This window comes from Vigna unguiculata, chromosome 3, assembly GCF_037176805.1.
Source record: "Vigna unguiculata cultivar grain cowpea cultivar isolate G323 ecotype 2 chromosome 3, ASM3717680v1, whole genome shotgun sequence".
Taxonomy (NCBI): Eukaryota; Viridiplantae; Streptophyta; class Magnoliopsida; order Fabales; family Fabaceae; genus Vigna; species Vigna unguiculata.
In genome coordinates, this window is record NC_140794.1 from 27,244,161 (window position 1) to 27,261,842 (window position 17,682).

The 17,682-nt window shown below is 42.4% G+C and overlaps 1 protein-coding gene across 1 annotated transcript; it reads left to right on the forward strand.

Moving 5' to 3' along the window:
• Positions 1-1,963: 1,963 nt before the first annotated feature.
• Positions 1,964-6,912, forward strand: LOC114179679 (serine carboxypeptidase-like 50). Its single transcript, XM_028066091.2, has 2 exons — positions 1,964-3,330; positions 5,916-6,912. The coding sequence occupies exons 1-2, from the start codon at positions 2,010-2,012 to the stop codon at positions 6,608-6,610; spliced, it is 2,016 nt and encodes a 671-aa protein (XP_027921892.2). The 5' UTR covers positions 1,964-2,009; the 3' UTR covers positions 6,611-6,912.
• Positions 6,913-17,682: the final 10,770 nt, after the last annotated feature.

Sequence of the window (17,682 nt, forward strand, 5' to 3'; positions counted from 1 at the left end):
TCTCCTGCTATCCAAAACTAATATACTTCTATATTTGTTTCAATGGTGTAACCAGTAGTGACAATGAATTGGACTTTTAAAATCCAATTCAGATCTGGTACATCTAATAAGATAATAAATTAGATCTAAAATCAATTTACAATCAATTTAATTTAAATTAGATTGAATCCATTTTTTTAAATTAGATTTAAATTTATGTTTAAATTAATTTTATTTCAGCTTAATCCATCAGAATTTGATCTAACATGGTTTCAAATATGCCCAAATCAATATGAACTAATCCTGAGTTATGGTTGACCTAATTCTTCCTAACATAAACTTAGTCTTGTCTACCCTAATCAAGCTTAACTTGAGTTTGTCTCGATTCAACCCATCTTGACCTGTACTTGACCTAATTGAGTATTGAGTCTAATATAAGCTTGACCAGAGTCGATAAAAACTCATTTGAGCTTAACTGGATGTATCTCAACCTAACTTGAACCTAGCCTAACTCAATTTGACTCATCGCCTAACCCAACCTAACCTTCTTGAGTCCAACTTAACCCAACTTGACTTGGGTTTGTCTCAATCTGACGTGACCTACATGACTTTGCTCTAATTCGACCTTTCCTAACCTAAGTCTAGCTAACTCAAGTTGATGTGGACTTGAGTCAACTTAGACCTTAGTCAACTCAATTCGACGTGGATCCACATTGACTTGACCTAACATGGACAAACCTAACTTGATCCGAAGTGGATTTAATTTCTTTCGTTCTGCCTTGGGCCTAACTTGTGCCCAACCCATCTTTCCTTAACTTCGGCCTCATCCAAGTATCTAGTCTTTTTCTTAAATTAAAAAACGTCTCAAGTAATTATTTATGTGTCTCTCTGTAATTCAGGGTTATCCATGTCTTAATCAATAGTGGATATTAATTAGGTGTTAAACATAAGTGTAATCATTAGCTTAATTCAACTTGTGCTACATTAAGTCTCATCATTATTTTATATTTACACTTAAGATTTTCGTTTTCTTGTGTTCCCGATAGTGCCTCACTATAAAAAAAATTCATGTTTTTCTATCAATTAAAGCATGATTCTTAAGTTGATTAGGTATCATTAAATGGTGCCTAATATGTTTTTTTTCTTCTATTTATATGTCGTCCTTTAAGAATTTTAAGCACAAATTCTTTAATATTAAATGTTTATCCAAGGATGTCTAAAAATCTTTACTATTCTGTCTCAGTCACATACCTTGGTTTTCCTTCTACTAGAAAAGGCCAAATAAATTCAAATCCATCACTGAATATTTAGTTATTATTGAAGAGGTCAGAAATATTGAGATAATAAAATGCCTTCATCATGTAATAAGCAAGCAAGCCTAAGTCAAGATGTTGTAACTTGTTTTTTTTGGATAAAACTTTAATATGGCATGATTTCCTTTTAGCATTCTTTTGTACTTTATCTTATTTTCACTTGTGCATATAATATGGGTAAAGGTTTTGATTATACATAACTTCATCCTAAGGTTGGGGCGCCTACTTTGCAGAAAATTGTTTTAGCTGAAAATGTTGGTGGGAGTCAAAATGTTATTCTAACCAAGAGTTATAGAAATCTGATCATTTAAATCATTCATGTGTTTTCCTTTTACTTCATCCAGCTTCTATTGCGATCATTTAAAAATATTCTCCCACTATTATTACCTCCCTCTCACCATAATGTTCAATAAATAACCATATCCCAAAATGAGCCACTAACTAATGACCTAGTTACTCCTTCGACATTGAACCTATCATAACAATTAGATTTAAGTATTAATAAAGTTTAAATCAATTTAACAAAATTTAAATTTTTATATAAAAATTATAACTTTTTTTATTACATTGAAATTAAAATATATTTTTATTTGATACCCAAGTAATTATTTATCATTTCGTTTATGTGTTTAATTTATTTACTTTTAAGAATGCTGTCTGATCGTTTATTAGCCATTCATAGCTATCATCCACAAGTTCACACGGTCAACCCTTAAGATGGCCTCATCAGTCTCCTTCACCCTTTTCTTCGTCTGCATCTCTTTCTTTCACTTCCCACTCTTTTCATCACAATCAAGCGATTCATTCCCGAAAGAAGCCCTCCCCAGCAGGTATGGCTACCTACCAATCAGTCCTACTTCTGCTTCTGCGATTTTCTACGCTTTCTATGAAGCCCAAAACACCACTTTGCCACTCTCACAAACCCCACTTCTGATTTGGCTCCAAGGTGGCCCTGGCTGCTCCTCCATGCTTGGCAACTTCTACGAGCTTGGACCATGGCGAGTCACCCAATCCCTCACCCTTCACCCCAACCCTGGTTCTTGGAACAGAATTTTTGGCCTTCTTTTTCTTGATAGTCCCATTGGATCTGGCTTCAGTTTGGCCTCAACCCCACAAGAGATCCCAAGAGATCAAAACACCGTTGCCAAACACCTCTTTGCTGCCATAACCAACTTTCTTCAGCTCGATCCTCTTTTCAACCATCGCCCTATTTATATTACTGGAGAAAGCTATGCCGGCAAGTATGTGCCTGCAATTGGGTACTATATATTGAAGAAAAATGCAGACTTGGAGGGTTCAGAAAGAGTGAATCTGGCCGGTGTAGCTATTGGGGATGGGTTAACAGACCCCGAAACTCAAGTTCTGTCTCATGCTGTGAATGCTTACTATGCTGGATTGATCAACGAGAGGCAGAAGAATGAGTTGGAAAAAGCTCAACTGGAAGCAGTTGGGTTGATCCAGAAGAGGAATTGGAGTGAAGCAGCAGATGCGAGAAACAAGGTGTTGGGAATGTTGCAAGACATGACAGGGTTGGCTACTTTGTACGACTATAGAAGGAAGATTCCGTACGAGGATGATCTGGTTGAACGGTTCTTGAACATTGCGGAGGTGAAGAAGGCACTGGGGGTGAAGGAATCGTTTGTGTATGAGATATGCAGTGATGTTGTCGGGGAGGCATTACATGGTGATGTGATGAAAAGTGTGAAAGAGATGGTGGAATACCTGGTGAGGAAGAGCAGGGTGTTGCTGTATCAAGGTGAGTATGATTTGAGGGATGGAGTTGTCCAAACAGAGGTGTGGGTGAAGACGATGAAATGGGAAGGGATACCACACTTTCTCAATGCTGAAAGGAAGATATGGAAGGTCAATGGAGAGCTTGCTGGGTATGTGCAGAGTTGGACCTCTCTCACCAATGTTGTCGTTTTAGGAGCTGGTCATCTTCTTCCCACCGACCAACCTCTTCATTCTCAAGCTATGATTGAAGATTGGGTTCTCCAAAAGGGTTTGTTTCAAAACTTTCATAAGGCAAATGTATCAAGTAAGTCTATACTTGTTGAGTAACCTTTGAAATTAATCATTGGTTAAGTTAAACTCGTCATTGCACAACTGTTTGCCTTGGTTAATCAATCACTTTTAAAAATGTACTCTTTCATTACTTTACTTGTTCTCCCTCTTTTAAATTCAAAGTGATAGTTATTTTTTCCTAAAAGTCATGGAAATTTTATTTTATTTTATTTTATTTTATTTTATTTTCTCATTTCTATTATGTTAATAACACATGAGTTAGTTAAAGATTAAATGAAAAGCAAAGATATAATTAAGAAAAAAAGTAATTAATATGATTTTAGACTTGAAAGCACCATGTAAGCACAAAATAAAAACCCATGGGTTAAATGTAAGGAAAAACCTTCTAGAATGTGGGGCCTACTTTCGATGAATCGAATTTTAAGAAACTTACCTTTAAAATGTTTACAAGAGGATAAATAGAAAGATAACAACCCTCTCCCATTTGCACTGTTCACAAGAGCCCCGGAAGAGCGTTATGATTGCTTAAAATCAAAGAAATGGAAAAAGAGGTTGGCAAAAGGAGTAATGTCGAAGTGGGTGCATAGTATTTGAAAAGCTCGAACGAAGCCCAATTGTTTATACAATCCTTGCATATGGGTTCTGTTCCTGCAGAGAACAAATAAGATAGGTTAGGCATAAGCGTCACCTTACCATGTAGTCCGTTATCTTCTCAGTTGGCCTCTTCTCGGTTGATACATGTTAGCTTGGACTCAGGAGGGGTTACCTGCATAAGAGTCTTCGAAGCTCAAGTAAGTCAAAGTTCTCCTAAAGTCAAATCAGTGATTAATGAATGCGTACCTTTAAATGATGGGGTCCACGCGTATTTATAGAGCATTAATGACGTTTGACCATTTCATGGGCTGGGGCTTGCGAGTGAGCCAGGGCCCAAACCCAGGCCCTTAAGGTTTATTGGAAGTGGACGTCTCCATTATGTTGAGTTCGTTAGAGTAGTCGGCCTAGATTCTAAACTTAGCGGATATACTGGAGTGGTCGGTCTAGGCCAGCTATTTGTCTTGATGGCTTACGTTGGTGTAGGTTAGGCTAAGCCGGACTAGGCTGGATACTTGGCTACCTTGATATGCATATTGTTTACTTGTTTGGTCTAGTTTGGCTAGGTGTGGTACACTAGTCCCCCAGCCTTGTCCGATATGAGTTGTCGGCCAAGGGTGATATGTATTAATGTGCTAGCGAAACCGGCTAGGTGTGATACACCAGTCCCCCAACCTTTAAGTGTGGTGAACAGTGTTAAGGCTAAGAATTTGTAACTGTCAGATGGTAGGCGAAGGGGTGTCAGTTGGTCAAATCGAAAAAGTTTTGGCGTCGTCGTTTTGAAGTGTCATATCCTTTGTAATGATGGTGTCGATTGGTCTGGGGTATCATTTTGGCGGGACAATTTTCGTCGTTTGAGATTGTGGACTATAAATATGGATTTGAAAACAGATGGGAGGTTACTTGTTTCATTTGCGAGAATTCTGAATCCAGAGATCTTGTGCACGTAATACTGTCCGACTAGTTCCCACTTTCGATCGATATCTTCTCGTAAAAAACAAAACCAGGTATGTCTAGTAGTGATAACATGTCTACGTTTAGTAGTAGCGAGAGTACTGAGTCGGAGAGGAGTAAAGATAGGTTGCTTGGTGACGAGGGTACGAGTTCTATGGTTGGTACCAGTGGGATGCCAGTGGAGGTTGTGAGGGAGGTTCAGGAGGATCCCCCCGAAGAGTTAGAGGAGAGCAACTGGCCGGCGAAAGGCGGCTACGGGTGGGTGGCTGGTGATGTTCGTGATCAGTCGTCTCTGTTCAGGTGGTCCCGCTTACTGAACTCCTGGTTGAATTGCGCACCTGTTATCTCCAAGGGTGTCAGTAGGGGTATTGTTTCTTTGGAGAGGGTCAGCGCTATCGACCGGGTCTGCCATGGGTAGGAAGGGGCTACCGAAAAGTTCTTCTACATGTACATGTGCCACTTCTCTCAACTTCATGTACGGTTGCCGCTAGACGATTTTATCATGGGCGTGTTGCGGGCGTTGAATGTGGCACCCACACAGCTGCATCCGAATAGTTGGGCTTATTTGTAGGCTTTCCGCATCCTGTGCCAGTCTTTATACTTGGAGCCCACCCCTTACACTTTTTTGTATTTCTACGATACTAGACCTCGGCGGCCGGTTACTTGGCTATCCTTGATAAGTCGCCCTAGCATCAGCAGACTGGATGCCTTCTCCCAGTCTTTCAAGCATTTCAAGGACGGGTACTTCAAATTCGTCGTTAAGGAAGGGGGTAAATCTCATTTTTTGAATGCGGATAGGAGTACCAAGTTTCCCTTTAACTGGACCAACAATCCTTCTCGATATAAAGACATGGGAGTGAAGGAGTTGTCGGCTAGTGATAAGGAGGTGGTGGGGATGTTGTTGAAGTTTGTGGATAAGTTGCCCACTAAGGGCCTAGTTAGGGTTTATAATTCGATGCATTCGATAATAGATATTGAAGGTATCTGTTTATTACTTAAGTTGTGTTAATAATGCTAAGTTGTTTTGATCCGAGTCGTGATATGTTATTGCAGGGCATATGACGCAATCTGGCAAGAAGAATCTGGCGCTCTTTCAATCATTGAGGAAAGAAATGGCCGCTAAGGCCAAGGCGGCTGGGAAAGCTGATGTTCCCAACCTGCAGGAATCGGTGGTGGAGGTGCACGTACATGGCGGGACGAAAAGGAAGGCTGAGCTTCCGCCTCGACCCGGGAAGGGTAAAGATGTGAAGAAGATAAGGGCAGCTCTTCTTGGAACGGCTAGCGGGGCGGGGTCGGCTAGTGGGGAGAAGGGGCCTGAAGCCGGGTTGATCGAGTTGCCGGAGATATCCGTTAGGAAGGATATCTCGATCGACCTCCCGGATACCGTTGTTAACTCTATCGATAATATGGACGTGGATCATATTGTGAGAACCATGGTAGAGTTTGGGAGCAAGGACTTAGTCTTGAGTCGGCGTGTAGGGTCTCTTTACAGAAGGGAAGTAAAGGAGGTTGGGGAGTTGCAGGGTAAGGTGGATAAGCTGGAGGAGGAGAAGGCGGCCTTAGAAAAGGAGAAAGAAGGCTGGGAAGCGGAGAGGAAAAGGCTGGCAACATGGAAGGTGCGTTGCTTGGATTCTGAGGATAAACTGAATAAGCGTATAAGGGAGTTGGAGGAAGACTATGAGGACTTGAAGGATAAGTATGATGGGGCTGTTGGGGAACTTGATGATCTGAAGAACAGCGTCATCTAGGAGCATATCAATGGTTTTGAGAAGGGGTTGCGGCAGGCGACCTTCTTCCATCCAGATGTAGACGTCTCAGATTCAAGGTTCGATGTAAATAAGGACATAGTTGATGGAAAGTTGGTGAGGGAGGATGAGGGGGATGCTGAGGAGGTGGAGGAGAAGGCGACAGAGGAGGAGAGGAAAGCGGATGAGGCTGCAGAGGTGGGCCATGATTTAGCAGAGTAGGACATTGATTTTTTAAATTTGTAAAAGTATTATTGAGCCTATGTCTGTATTATCTGGTACAATATGTTCGTTGCATTGGTACATTTATTTGCGTTCATGCTTAATGCGATTAGTTTCTGTATGTTATTGTGTATATCGAATTTTGACGATTTGTGGTGTATGTTATGTACGACGTAAGCAATTGTATGTTTAAGGGTGTTCGACCCAGACCGCTTACTTGGGATAAGGGTGGGGAACTTAAACGAATTGACCATGAGTAAAGGGTGTTCGACCCAGACCGCTTACCTGGGGTAAGGGTGGGGAACTTAAACGAATTAACCAAAAGTAAAGGGTGTTCGACCCAGGCCGCTTACTTGGGGTAAGGGTGGGGAACTTAAACGAATTAACCAAAAGTAAAGGGTGTTCGACCCAGGCCGCTTATTTGGGGTAAGGGTGGGGAACTTAAACGAATTAACCAAAAGTAAAGGGTGTTCGACCCAGGCCGCTTACTTGGGGTAAGGGTGGGGAACTTAAACGAATTAACCAAAAGTAAATGGTGTTTGACCCAGGCCGCTTACTTGGGGTAAGGGTGGGGAACTTAAACGAATTAACCAAAAGTAAAGACATAGAGTCATAAAGTAGGGAACCCTTCTTTTTATTTATTGAATAGGGGTGCCTCGTTAAAACCTCCTTAGCCAAAACCCTCCTTAGGGAAAAAAGACCAAGTGAGGAAAAAGAGTACACCCGGGGTTACAAGTATTGGTTCGATTACAATATACATTTAGCTGAAGTAGAACTTGAGGTGGGATACATTCCATGTGTTGGGAATCTCTTCCCCGGATAACTGCTCTAGGCGATAAGCTCCTCCTCCTACATCTTCTCGTATGCGGTACGGGCCATCCCAATTGGCGAAGAACTTGCCATCCTTCTTTCTAGCATTGCTGGCCATTCTCCATACTAGGTCCCCAACGACAAATGATCGTGGGTGTAGATTTGCATTATATTTCCTGGCAGCTCGTTGTTTGGCAGCTAGATTGCGTATTTGGACTTTTTCTCTGAGTTCGGGTAGGAGGTCGAGATGTAAGGCCATGTTTTGGTGGTTGTGGGTTGGGTCGTATAGTTCTCGGCGCAGGGATGGTTCGCCAATTTCTACTGGTATCATGGCGTCTGCGCCGTAGACTAAGCTGAATGGGGATTCGTTTGTTGATGATTGAGGGGTGCATCTGTAAGCCCATAGTACTTCTATTAACTCTTTAGGCCATCGGCCTTTGGCGGTATCCAACCTCTTGCGCAGCTCTACGAGAATAACTTTGTTTGCTGCCTCTGCTTGCCGATTGGTTTGTGGATGTTCTACAGAGCTTGTGATGTGTTTGATGCCTAGGCCGGTGTAGAATTTGGCTAACTCCTTGTCAATAAATTGTCGGCCATTGTCTGTTATAATGGTATGTGGTACACCATATCTGCATATAATGTCCTTCCACACGAACTGCTGGACTTGTTGGGCCGTGATGGTGGTTAGCGGCTTGGCCTCGATCCATTTGGTAAAATAATCAACGGCTACGATTAGGAATTTTACTTGCCCCTTGCCGGGTGAGAAGGGGCCGAGGATGTCCATTCCCCACTTAGCGAATGGCCATGGGGACAGTATGTGGTGTAGTTGTTCCTGTTTCTGATGAATAAGGTTGCCGTGCTTCTGGCATGGCTTCCACTTCCTGACATGATCCTGGCAGTCTGCTTCTATAGTGGGCCAGAAGTATCCGGCTCTGAGAACTCTTGTAGCCATGGTGCGTGCGCCTGAATGATAACCACAAATTCCTTCGTGTAATTCTTTGATGATATATTGGGCTTGCTCTGCCGTGACACATTTAAGTAGGGGTTGGCCGTATCCGCGTTTGTAGAGGTCATCGCCTACCATAGTGTACCTGGCGGCTTTAGCCAGCCAAGTTTTGTCTACGTCGAGGGGGGGGTTGCCGGTTTTGAGGTATTGAATGTAGGGGGTGGTCCAGTTTTGGGTTTGGGAGGGGGTGACGTTGCTTGCTGGGGTGTGGGTTAATGTTTGGCAAGTGTGTGTGATGGAAGGTGTGGAAAGTGTTTGCTGTAGTAGGGATCGATTACGGTTTCTGAGTTTGGTACTGGCCAATTTGGAAAGGATGTCGACTCTGACGTTGTCGGTTCTCGGGATGTGTTCGACACGGACTTGTTCGAAAGCGGATTGAATAATCGCACAGACCAGATGGTAATACTGTAGGAGGATGGGGTCTTTGATTTGGAATTCATCATTTAGATGACCTACGGTGAGTTTGGAGTCGGTTTTGCATGTTAACTTCTTGACACCGACTTCACGGGCTAGGGAAAGGCCGGCGAGGATGGCTTCGTACTCGGCTTGGTTATTTGACGTTTTGAAAGCAAAGTGAAGGGATTTCTCGATGAGGATGTCGTTGGGGCCTTCTAAGACGATGCCAGCGCTGGCACCCCTTGGGTTTGAGGAGCCATCTACGTGAAGCGTCCACTGGTCCTCAACGGTTGTTTGTTGTAGGTCGTTGACGAAGTCTAAGAGACACTGGGCTTTGATGGGGCCGTGGGGTTCATAGCAGATGTTGAATTCTGACAGTTCCACGGCCCATGATGACATGCGTCCGGCTAGATCCGGCTTTTGTAATATTTTTTGGATTGGGTAGTCGGTCTTGAAGGTTATGGTGTGGTTTTGGAAATATGGGCGGAGGCGGCGTGCTGCGTGGACCAAGGATAGGGCTAGTTTTTCTACCATCTGATACCTGGTTTCAGGATCTTGAAGTGTTCTGCTCACAAAATACACAGGATGTTGTGTGCCTTCTACTTCTTGAACGAGTGCTGCGCTGACGGTATAGTCGGTGGCCGTGATATATACCAGCAGGGGTTGGCTGGTGTCTGGTTTGTGGAGGATAGGGGGTGAGGTTAGGGTTGTTTTGAGTTTTTGGAAGATCTGTTCACAATCATCAGTCCACGTGAACCAGGCAGATTTCTTTAAGAGGTGGATTATGGGTTGAGTTTGTTCAGCTAGTTTGGGTAGGAAGCGAGAGATGGCTGTGAGACGGCCGATGAGGCGTTGGACTTCTTTGACGGTAGTGGGGCTGTGCATTTCGATAATAGCCTTGCATTTTTCAGGGTTAGCCTCTATGCCGCGTTGGGTTAGCATGAAACCAAGGAATTTACCCCGGTCGACGCCAAATACGCATTTGTCGGGATTTAGGTGGAGGTTATATTGGCGCAGCGCGGAGAACACTGCCGCCAGGTCTTCAGCGTGTTGATGATGGCTTGGGGACTTGACAACCATGTCATCGACGTAGACTTCGACAAAGTGTCCTGTTAGATGGCTGAAGACTTTGTCCATTAGTCGTTAGTAAGTTACCCCGGCGTTTTTGAGGCCAAAGGGCTTGACCCTATAGAAGTAGTTGGCATCGTCTGTGATGAAGGCGGTCTTGTGCATATCTGTTGTGGCCATGGGGATTTGGTTATAACCTGAATATGCATCTAAAAAGCTAAACACCTTGTTTCCTGTCGCGCCGTCTACGAGTCGACGGCCGACCAGGCGAAGAGATCTGTGTTATTGATGAGGATGGGTGTGATTGTGGCACGCTCATCAGAGTTTAAACCGATGCCTAAGTTAATGGAGTGGCCATTGGGGAGCTCCAGAGGAGTGGTGTCCTCGACTGGTTCGAGGCGGACATCCCGGCCTCTTCTGGGGTCAAGGTCCTCGCCGGATAGGGCTATGCGGGAACCAGGGGGTCGTTCGATATGGTTGGTTTGTTGGATTGGGAGTTGTGGTCGTAAGCTTGCCATGTAGCACTCGCGTGCCAAGCGCTGGTCGCAGTGTATGGTCAAGATGTCGCCGGATGGGGCAGAGAACTTCATGGCCAAGTGAGGGGTAGAGACGACTGCACCAAGTGTATTATGGGAAGGACGACCCAAGAGTATGTTGTAAGATGTTGGCGCATCGACTATAAGGAAGCAGATTGGGATGGTTTTGGTTTGGGTTCCTTCCCGAAAGACGGTGTGGAGGTCTATGTAGCCCCGGGTGGATACTTGTTCGCCGGAAAATCCGTATATGGGCTCATCATATGGGATCATGGTGGTGTCAGGAAGTTGTAATTTTTGGTAGGTGGCCTAGTAGAGGATGTCAACTGAGCTGCCTTGATCCACAAGGACTTTCTTAACAGCATAATTTTCGATTTCAACGGTGATGACCATGGGGTCATCCTGTTGGTGGTCGAGGCCGTGGAAGTCGTCATCTGTGAATACGATGGGGGGCATACGGCGTTTGTGGTGGGAATGGGTGATATGGTTGATGGATTGTATATGGCAGAGGTGTCTCTTTCTGGCAGACGAGGTGGAGCCTCCACTTGCGAAGCCACCAGAGATGGTGTTAATGGTGCCTCGTAAGGGGGGGTCGACAGGGGTGATGTCGGTGCGGGCGGGCTCTGGCTGTTGATTGTTGGGTTGGGTGGGGTGGCTATTGTGATGGGCGTCATTTGGTTGGCGTCTGTGGTCAGGTCGCGGGGGGTGGCGGGATTGAGAGGAGGAGGAATGGTCATCCCTACGGATGAAGCGGCGAAAGTGGCCAGCACGGACCAGTTCTTCTATTTTATCTTGGAGTGCTTTGCATTCTTCCGTAGTGTGACCATGGTTGCGATGGTACTGGCAATATTTGGTCATGTCGGCATTGAGAGGTGTGGTTGTCTTGCGTGGTGGGGGGAGGAGATCAGCTTGGAGGGCTTCGTCTAGAATGCGGGAGCGGGCTACTGTGAGAGGGGCGTATCTGGTGAAGCGAGGTTGGCGGGGGTCACGTGAGCGGGTATCAGGGCGTGGGTGAGGTTGTGGGGTGGGGTTGGAGGTGTTGGCGGCATAGTCGTTGCAGAATTTGGTGTGAAGGGTTTACATTTCCTCCATGCGGACGTAGTCAGTTGCACGTAGTTTGAGTTCGTGCATGGAGGTAGGTGGGTGGAGGTAGACGTTGTTGGCGAATGGGCCGGGTTGTAGGGTAAGAGTCATACATTGGAGAATCATCTCCTGGTTGAGGTGCGGTGTACGAAGGGCGGCTTTACTAAAGCGATCGATGAACGCTCTGAGTGGTTCATTGGGTTCCTGTCTGACACCCAGTAGGGATATGGTGGTGGTTTGATGTGGACGGCTTCCAGCGAAATGGGTGGAAAACATGTGGGAGAGAATGTCGAAACTATCGATTGAGTAGGGCGGGAGAGTGGTGAACCATTCTAGGGCAGGGCCTTTGAGGGTGGTGGGGAAAGCTTTGCAAAAGACTGCGTCTTGGGATGTGTATAGGGCGACATGGGTGATGTAGACTTTCAGGTGTTCGTCAGGGTCGGTTTCGCCGGTATAGCGATCCAGGTTGAATGGTTCCCACTAAGCCGGGAGAGGGGTGTTGGCGATAAAATCCATGAATGGGTGGCGACGTCTGGGCTGGTGAGGGGGGGCATGTGAGGTGGGGGTGGGTGGTTGATCATAGCAGGAAAGGTGGAGGTGATGTTGTGAGGAGGAATGTGGGTTGTGGGAAGATATTGTGGGTTGTAGGGTGGGATATGTGTGGTATGGAGGGCGGTGGGTATGTTGTAGGGGATGTGGGTGGTAGGGAGGGTGGGGGCGGGAGTTGGGGGTGCGGTGAGCCCCGGTTGACCGGATGGAAAGTGATGGGGATGGGTAGAGGTAACGAGTGTCTGTTGGGTGGTGGTGAAGGTGTGGGGGGTGGGATTGTATTCACTTTCTTCCTCTGTAGACTGGAAAGCCGGAGACTTCACAGCTTCAGAGGTTTCTTTGGCTTTTCCCTTCAGGTTGGGATCCGCCTCGATCCTTCGCTTGAGGTGAGAGTTCTCCTGTCTCAGCGCCTCCATTTCTTCAGCACTGCGCTTCTTCAGGTCTGCGAGTTCTTGTTGCATCTTTGCTTGGCCGTCTAGGATGGTGGCCAAGTCAGGGGTGCTGCTGGGAGGTCCAGAGGGACCAGCATCCGCTTGCTTGTTCGCTCCAGCTCTGCTGCGGGTAGAAACCATCTTCAGAGAAAAAACGGGTAATAAAGGTGTTCGTCTTGTGCCCCACGGTGGGCGCCAATTGTTCCTGCAAAGAACAAATAAGATAGGTTAGGCACAAGCGTCACCTTACCATGTAGTTCGCTATCTCCTCGGTTTGCCTCTTCTCGGTTGATACATGTTAGCTTGGACCTAGGAGGGGTTACCTGCAGAAGAGTCTCCAAAGCTCAAGTAAGTCAAAGTTCTCCTAAAGTCAAATCAGTGATTAATGAATGCGTACCTTTAAATGATGGGGTCCACGCGTATTTATAGAGCATTAATGACGTTTGACCATTTCATGGGCTGGGCCTTGACTTTGGCTCTAGGTGGGGCTTGCGAGTGGGCCAGGGCCCAAACCCAAGCCCTTAAGGTTTATTGGAAGTGGACGTCTCCATTATGTTGAGTTCGTTAGAGTAGTCGGCCTAGATTCTAAACTTAGCGGATATGCTGGAGTGGTCGGTCTAGGCCGGCTATTTGTCTTGATGGCTTACGTTGGTGTAGGTTAGGCTAAGCCGGACTAGGCTGGATACTTGGCTGCCTTGATATGCATATTGTTTACTTGTTTGGTCTAATTTGGCTAGGTGTGGTACAGGTTCTTCTTGTTTGTAGGGAATAATGGAAATGAGGGATTCATCACCGGATTTACTAACGGTTTGGGCGTAGCGAAAGGAATGTATCTTTCTATAAAGTGTATATAGAAGTTTCTCTAACTACACATGGTTTCGCCCAAGGATAAAATGAATAAAAAATCATGATTTAGTGAAAAAATCGCAGAGTAAAGTAGGAGATGAGTGTACCTGAAAGAAGGAGGAGGTAAAAGAACATAAGAAATCAGAGGAAACAACGATAAGGAAAAAGTGTTAGTGTTAGGAAAAAAAATAACATTAGAAAGTTTTAATAAAGCTTAACTCTTTAAAAGATCGTCATTTCATTATGAACAGTTGAAAGGATGTTCCAAGTCAATTTCAAAATTCGGGTCAAGTTAAGATGGTATTATTTCCAATAGATGACCGGAAAAAGTCAATTTTTTAGCTACATTAGTAGTGGGTTATGTCATCGTTGGTCCAATAACTAGGTCAAATACTTAATGGGTCACATTGGGTATGATTTTTTATTGAACATTATGGGAGTTTTTTCTTGCACCCCAAGGTTTCAAAATAACCTTCGAGCATTTGACTCATTTAATCAAGTGCAATAATGATTTTTGAAAATTGAAGCATTCCCTCACTCTCTCTCCATTTAATGTAAACTAACCTCAGCCTCACATATGAAAACCATCGATCTTGAAAGAAAAAAGGGTCATGCATATGGAGTAATACCAGAAGAGCAATGAGAAAACATTATCGGAAGTCAACTTTCGATACTGTCCAATTGCAGTAATGATTTTTGACCAATGAGTGAAGAGGTTGTTAAAGCAACAAAAAAACTTTAACCTCTTCACGACGATTCAAAACTCGCAAACGAAATCTAAGTTCTATCTTCTCTACTCGAAAACCGTCATGTGGTTAATCTTTTGGGAACCATAAGTGGTGAAGGTGATGATCACAAACACAAACTCATTGTCAATTCGAGTTAATAGTCAAATTTACGAGTCGATTGTACGTGTAGTTTATGAGTCAAGTTTATGGGATACATTTACGGGCACTACTAGAATTTTTAATATTACTTGGGAACTTTTTTGCAAATTTTCTACAAAAATTTGCAGGAAAAGAGTTTCCTGCCATTTTTATAACGAATTTTGATCGGTAGGTAATACCTTCGTGGGTAATTAATTATCGTGGAATTTAAAAATTCATAGGAAATTTCTTGCAAATTTTTATTAAAAATATTCGTAACAAATTTTTTTACGAAAAAAAAATCGCAACAGTTTTTCTTGCGAAAAAATCAAACTAAAAATTTGCAGGTATTTTTTCTTGCAAATTACATTTCGCAAATAATTTTCTTGCATATTTTAAATTCGCAAGTAATTTCTTGCGAAAAAAAATTCGCAAGTAATTTTTCTTGCAAAAATAAATTTGAAAGTATATTTTTTCTACCAATAATTTTGCAAGAAAATTCGCAAGAAACTTTTTATGAATTTTAAACAATATATAATTACTCTTTGGAGCTTAATAATGTTATTTTATTCTTTATTTGAATATAATTTTATTTTATTTTAAAATCTGTATATTTTGATATATTTTATATTTTACAATTTAATTAATAAAATATTTCTTGTAGTTTTAATTAAATATATTCTACATTTTATTTTTTATAAAAGAAATTTATATTTTACATCTTATGAACACGCTATTTGATACAAAAAAGAGAGTAAAAATAATCTTGAAAACAATCAACTTCCATAACTAGAATAAATTATATCGAGGAATCATAACATAATTCATAGATTGGACTTGGAGTATGAAGATCATAATAAAACTAGAAAAAGTTACACCGCAAATGTATAACAACAATAATCACAATGATGTGCAAGATTTCTTCTCTTCAAGTATTCACCAAAAATGTATTCTCTGAAACTGTGTAGAGAGATAAATCTGCAATCGAAGGTAATAAATAATGTTATTGAAGTTTAATGGGAAAGATAGCAGTCAATACACTTGCATTATTTAGATAACCATCTCGAAAAATAAAATTCAAATGTTGAATAAGCAAAAAAGCAATGTACCTCTAATTCACTTTTCAAGCCAATGCCAAGCAACTGAATATGTTGTTGGAAGGAAAGGACTTGCACCAAGAAGAGAAAAAACTGAATATGAAAACCTTTAACTTGTTCAATCATTGAACCTATTCCTTTCAACTCCCCAAATCTTAAAACTTTAATGAAATGCCCAAGCCAAATCTAAATTGAAATTTATTTTATGTTGATACAGTGAGCAATGCAGCAAAAAAAGCTCTACTGATACACTGCTTCAATGGCCCAAAATGCTGTGATAGCTACAGTATATTTCACGTCTGGACTCATTAGACTTTCTAGCAACCTGTCACAATGTTCATATGTTACAATACAAACAACCTGGCAGACCAGAGTACCAAATGATTTGTCTAACATTCCATGTATCCATGTCTAGGAGGGGTTTTTGTTTTATTACATTAGAGTACACCTAAGGAAGGATCTAACCCGTAAAATCTAGCCTATAGTTCATTAAACCTTGGCATAATTGATCATTTTAAAACTCAATCATTTCTTAAATCTCCCACAGAAATATAAGAAAATTTTGTTGCCTACAATACATTGATCAGAATATGATGATAGAAGATTAAGAAACCTACTCATGGTATTTTTGGTTTGCTTGCTGAGGAACAACTTCAGAGAGTGAAATACCCCACTTGCTAGCTTCTCTCTTAAATCATGATATCTAGTCCTTTAGGGAAACAGTGACCCGCAATATTACTTCCATGTCACCACTCGTATCTGATTCCTTCCAAGCTTTTATCAACACATTGGCCACAAATGGGACAAAATCTCGAACGAATAAGTAATCTTGTGCCTGCATAAAAAGAATACAACAACTATAAAATACAAACTTCTTCCAACGCAAATTTTGTTTTCAACTAAAATTTATTAAAAATTAGGTATTTTGAAACTGAGTTCATTAAATAAAACAGAAAATTGTGCGACATTGCACTAATTGCGAAACAATAGTTAAAATTTTGACAGGGCTACTCAAAATTGTACTAAATAATATAATGCCAGGAACCTGATTTATATAAATCAGAAACCATTGGTGGATCCAAGCTCAACTACCACATCCATTGTCATTTTCCCTGTTGTGAACACATTTTTCACTGTCCCCTCCAGCTTCTTACACCCTGTTGCACAATCCTGTTGCACAATTCTGAAGTGTTGTATAATGTATTGTGTCGAAGATTAATAGCTTAGCTATAAAGAAGCAAAAAGTTAGCAACATAGACTATACAAGTCTTAATTATTTAACAGTTTGTACTAATTGTTTTATCTTTTCCTTGGAGACTTGGAATGACAAGCCACTTTTTAAGAATGATAAACAATATTGGCTAGAAAATGTCCATGTGAAAATTTAAGCAGAGAATTCTTTTATCATTTGGTTTGTTTGGGAACACTAATAACTATATTAGCCACAGCTCCAAGGTAAAATAAGGCTCACTACATAGCAAGGTAGACCGTGATGGAATTAATAGTTATGAAATTTGAACTCACTTTTTGCCACTTTTGCTACAAGCTTTATCATCCTCAAATTATGTCTCCCACAAACCTACATTTCTGTTGTCCATACCACCAACAATTCAATTAAAATTGGCAAGAAAAGCACCTCTCATCACATGTAAGGCTCTAAAGCAAAAAAGTCCTTTAGGACACACCGTTACTAGCACCTTAAACAAACTGAATCTGCATAAACATGAAAATTATTAGTCGTGCTCCCTTAACACAAAATACATGGTTGGGAAAGATCAAGCCCTATTATATACTTCCGATCCAAAAAGGAATGATGTAGCCTCAACAAACCCTAACCAAACTGCAAGGGAAAATCAAAAGCGAAAGAATCTAATTCAGCACTAGCCAAAAACCCTAGGTATCATCATTCACCTAAACTCGACAAGTGAGAACGATAAAACGCAAAGAAACTGACATTATAAGTGATGTCAAGCTTCTCGAACTGGCTGAGGAGCGAAATACTGAAATCAGCCTCCGGCGGTGGGACGATGTCGACGAGCGCGTTGGAGTGGCGGTGGAGTGCAACAGAGGTAGAAGGTTTGACTAGCTCGAGGTTGATGGTGTTGAGGATTCGATGGCAGATCCGATGATGCTGTTATTTTGATCCACCATCTCCATGAACTTGCCAA

Excerpts from the sequence above, each read along its gene's own strand:
- LOC114179679 (XM_028066091.2), top strand. The coding sequence starts at position 2,010 with ATGGCCTCATCAGTCTCCTTCACCCTTTTCTTCGTCTGCATCTCTTTC. Across the intron at positions 3,331-5,915 it reads TCATAAGGCAAATGTATCAA|GGCATATGACGCAATCTGGC; the intron begins GTAAGTCTATAC and ends ATGTTATTGCAG.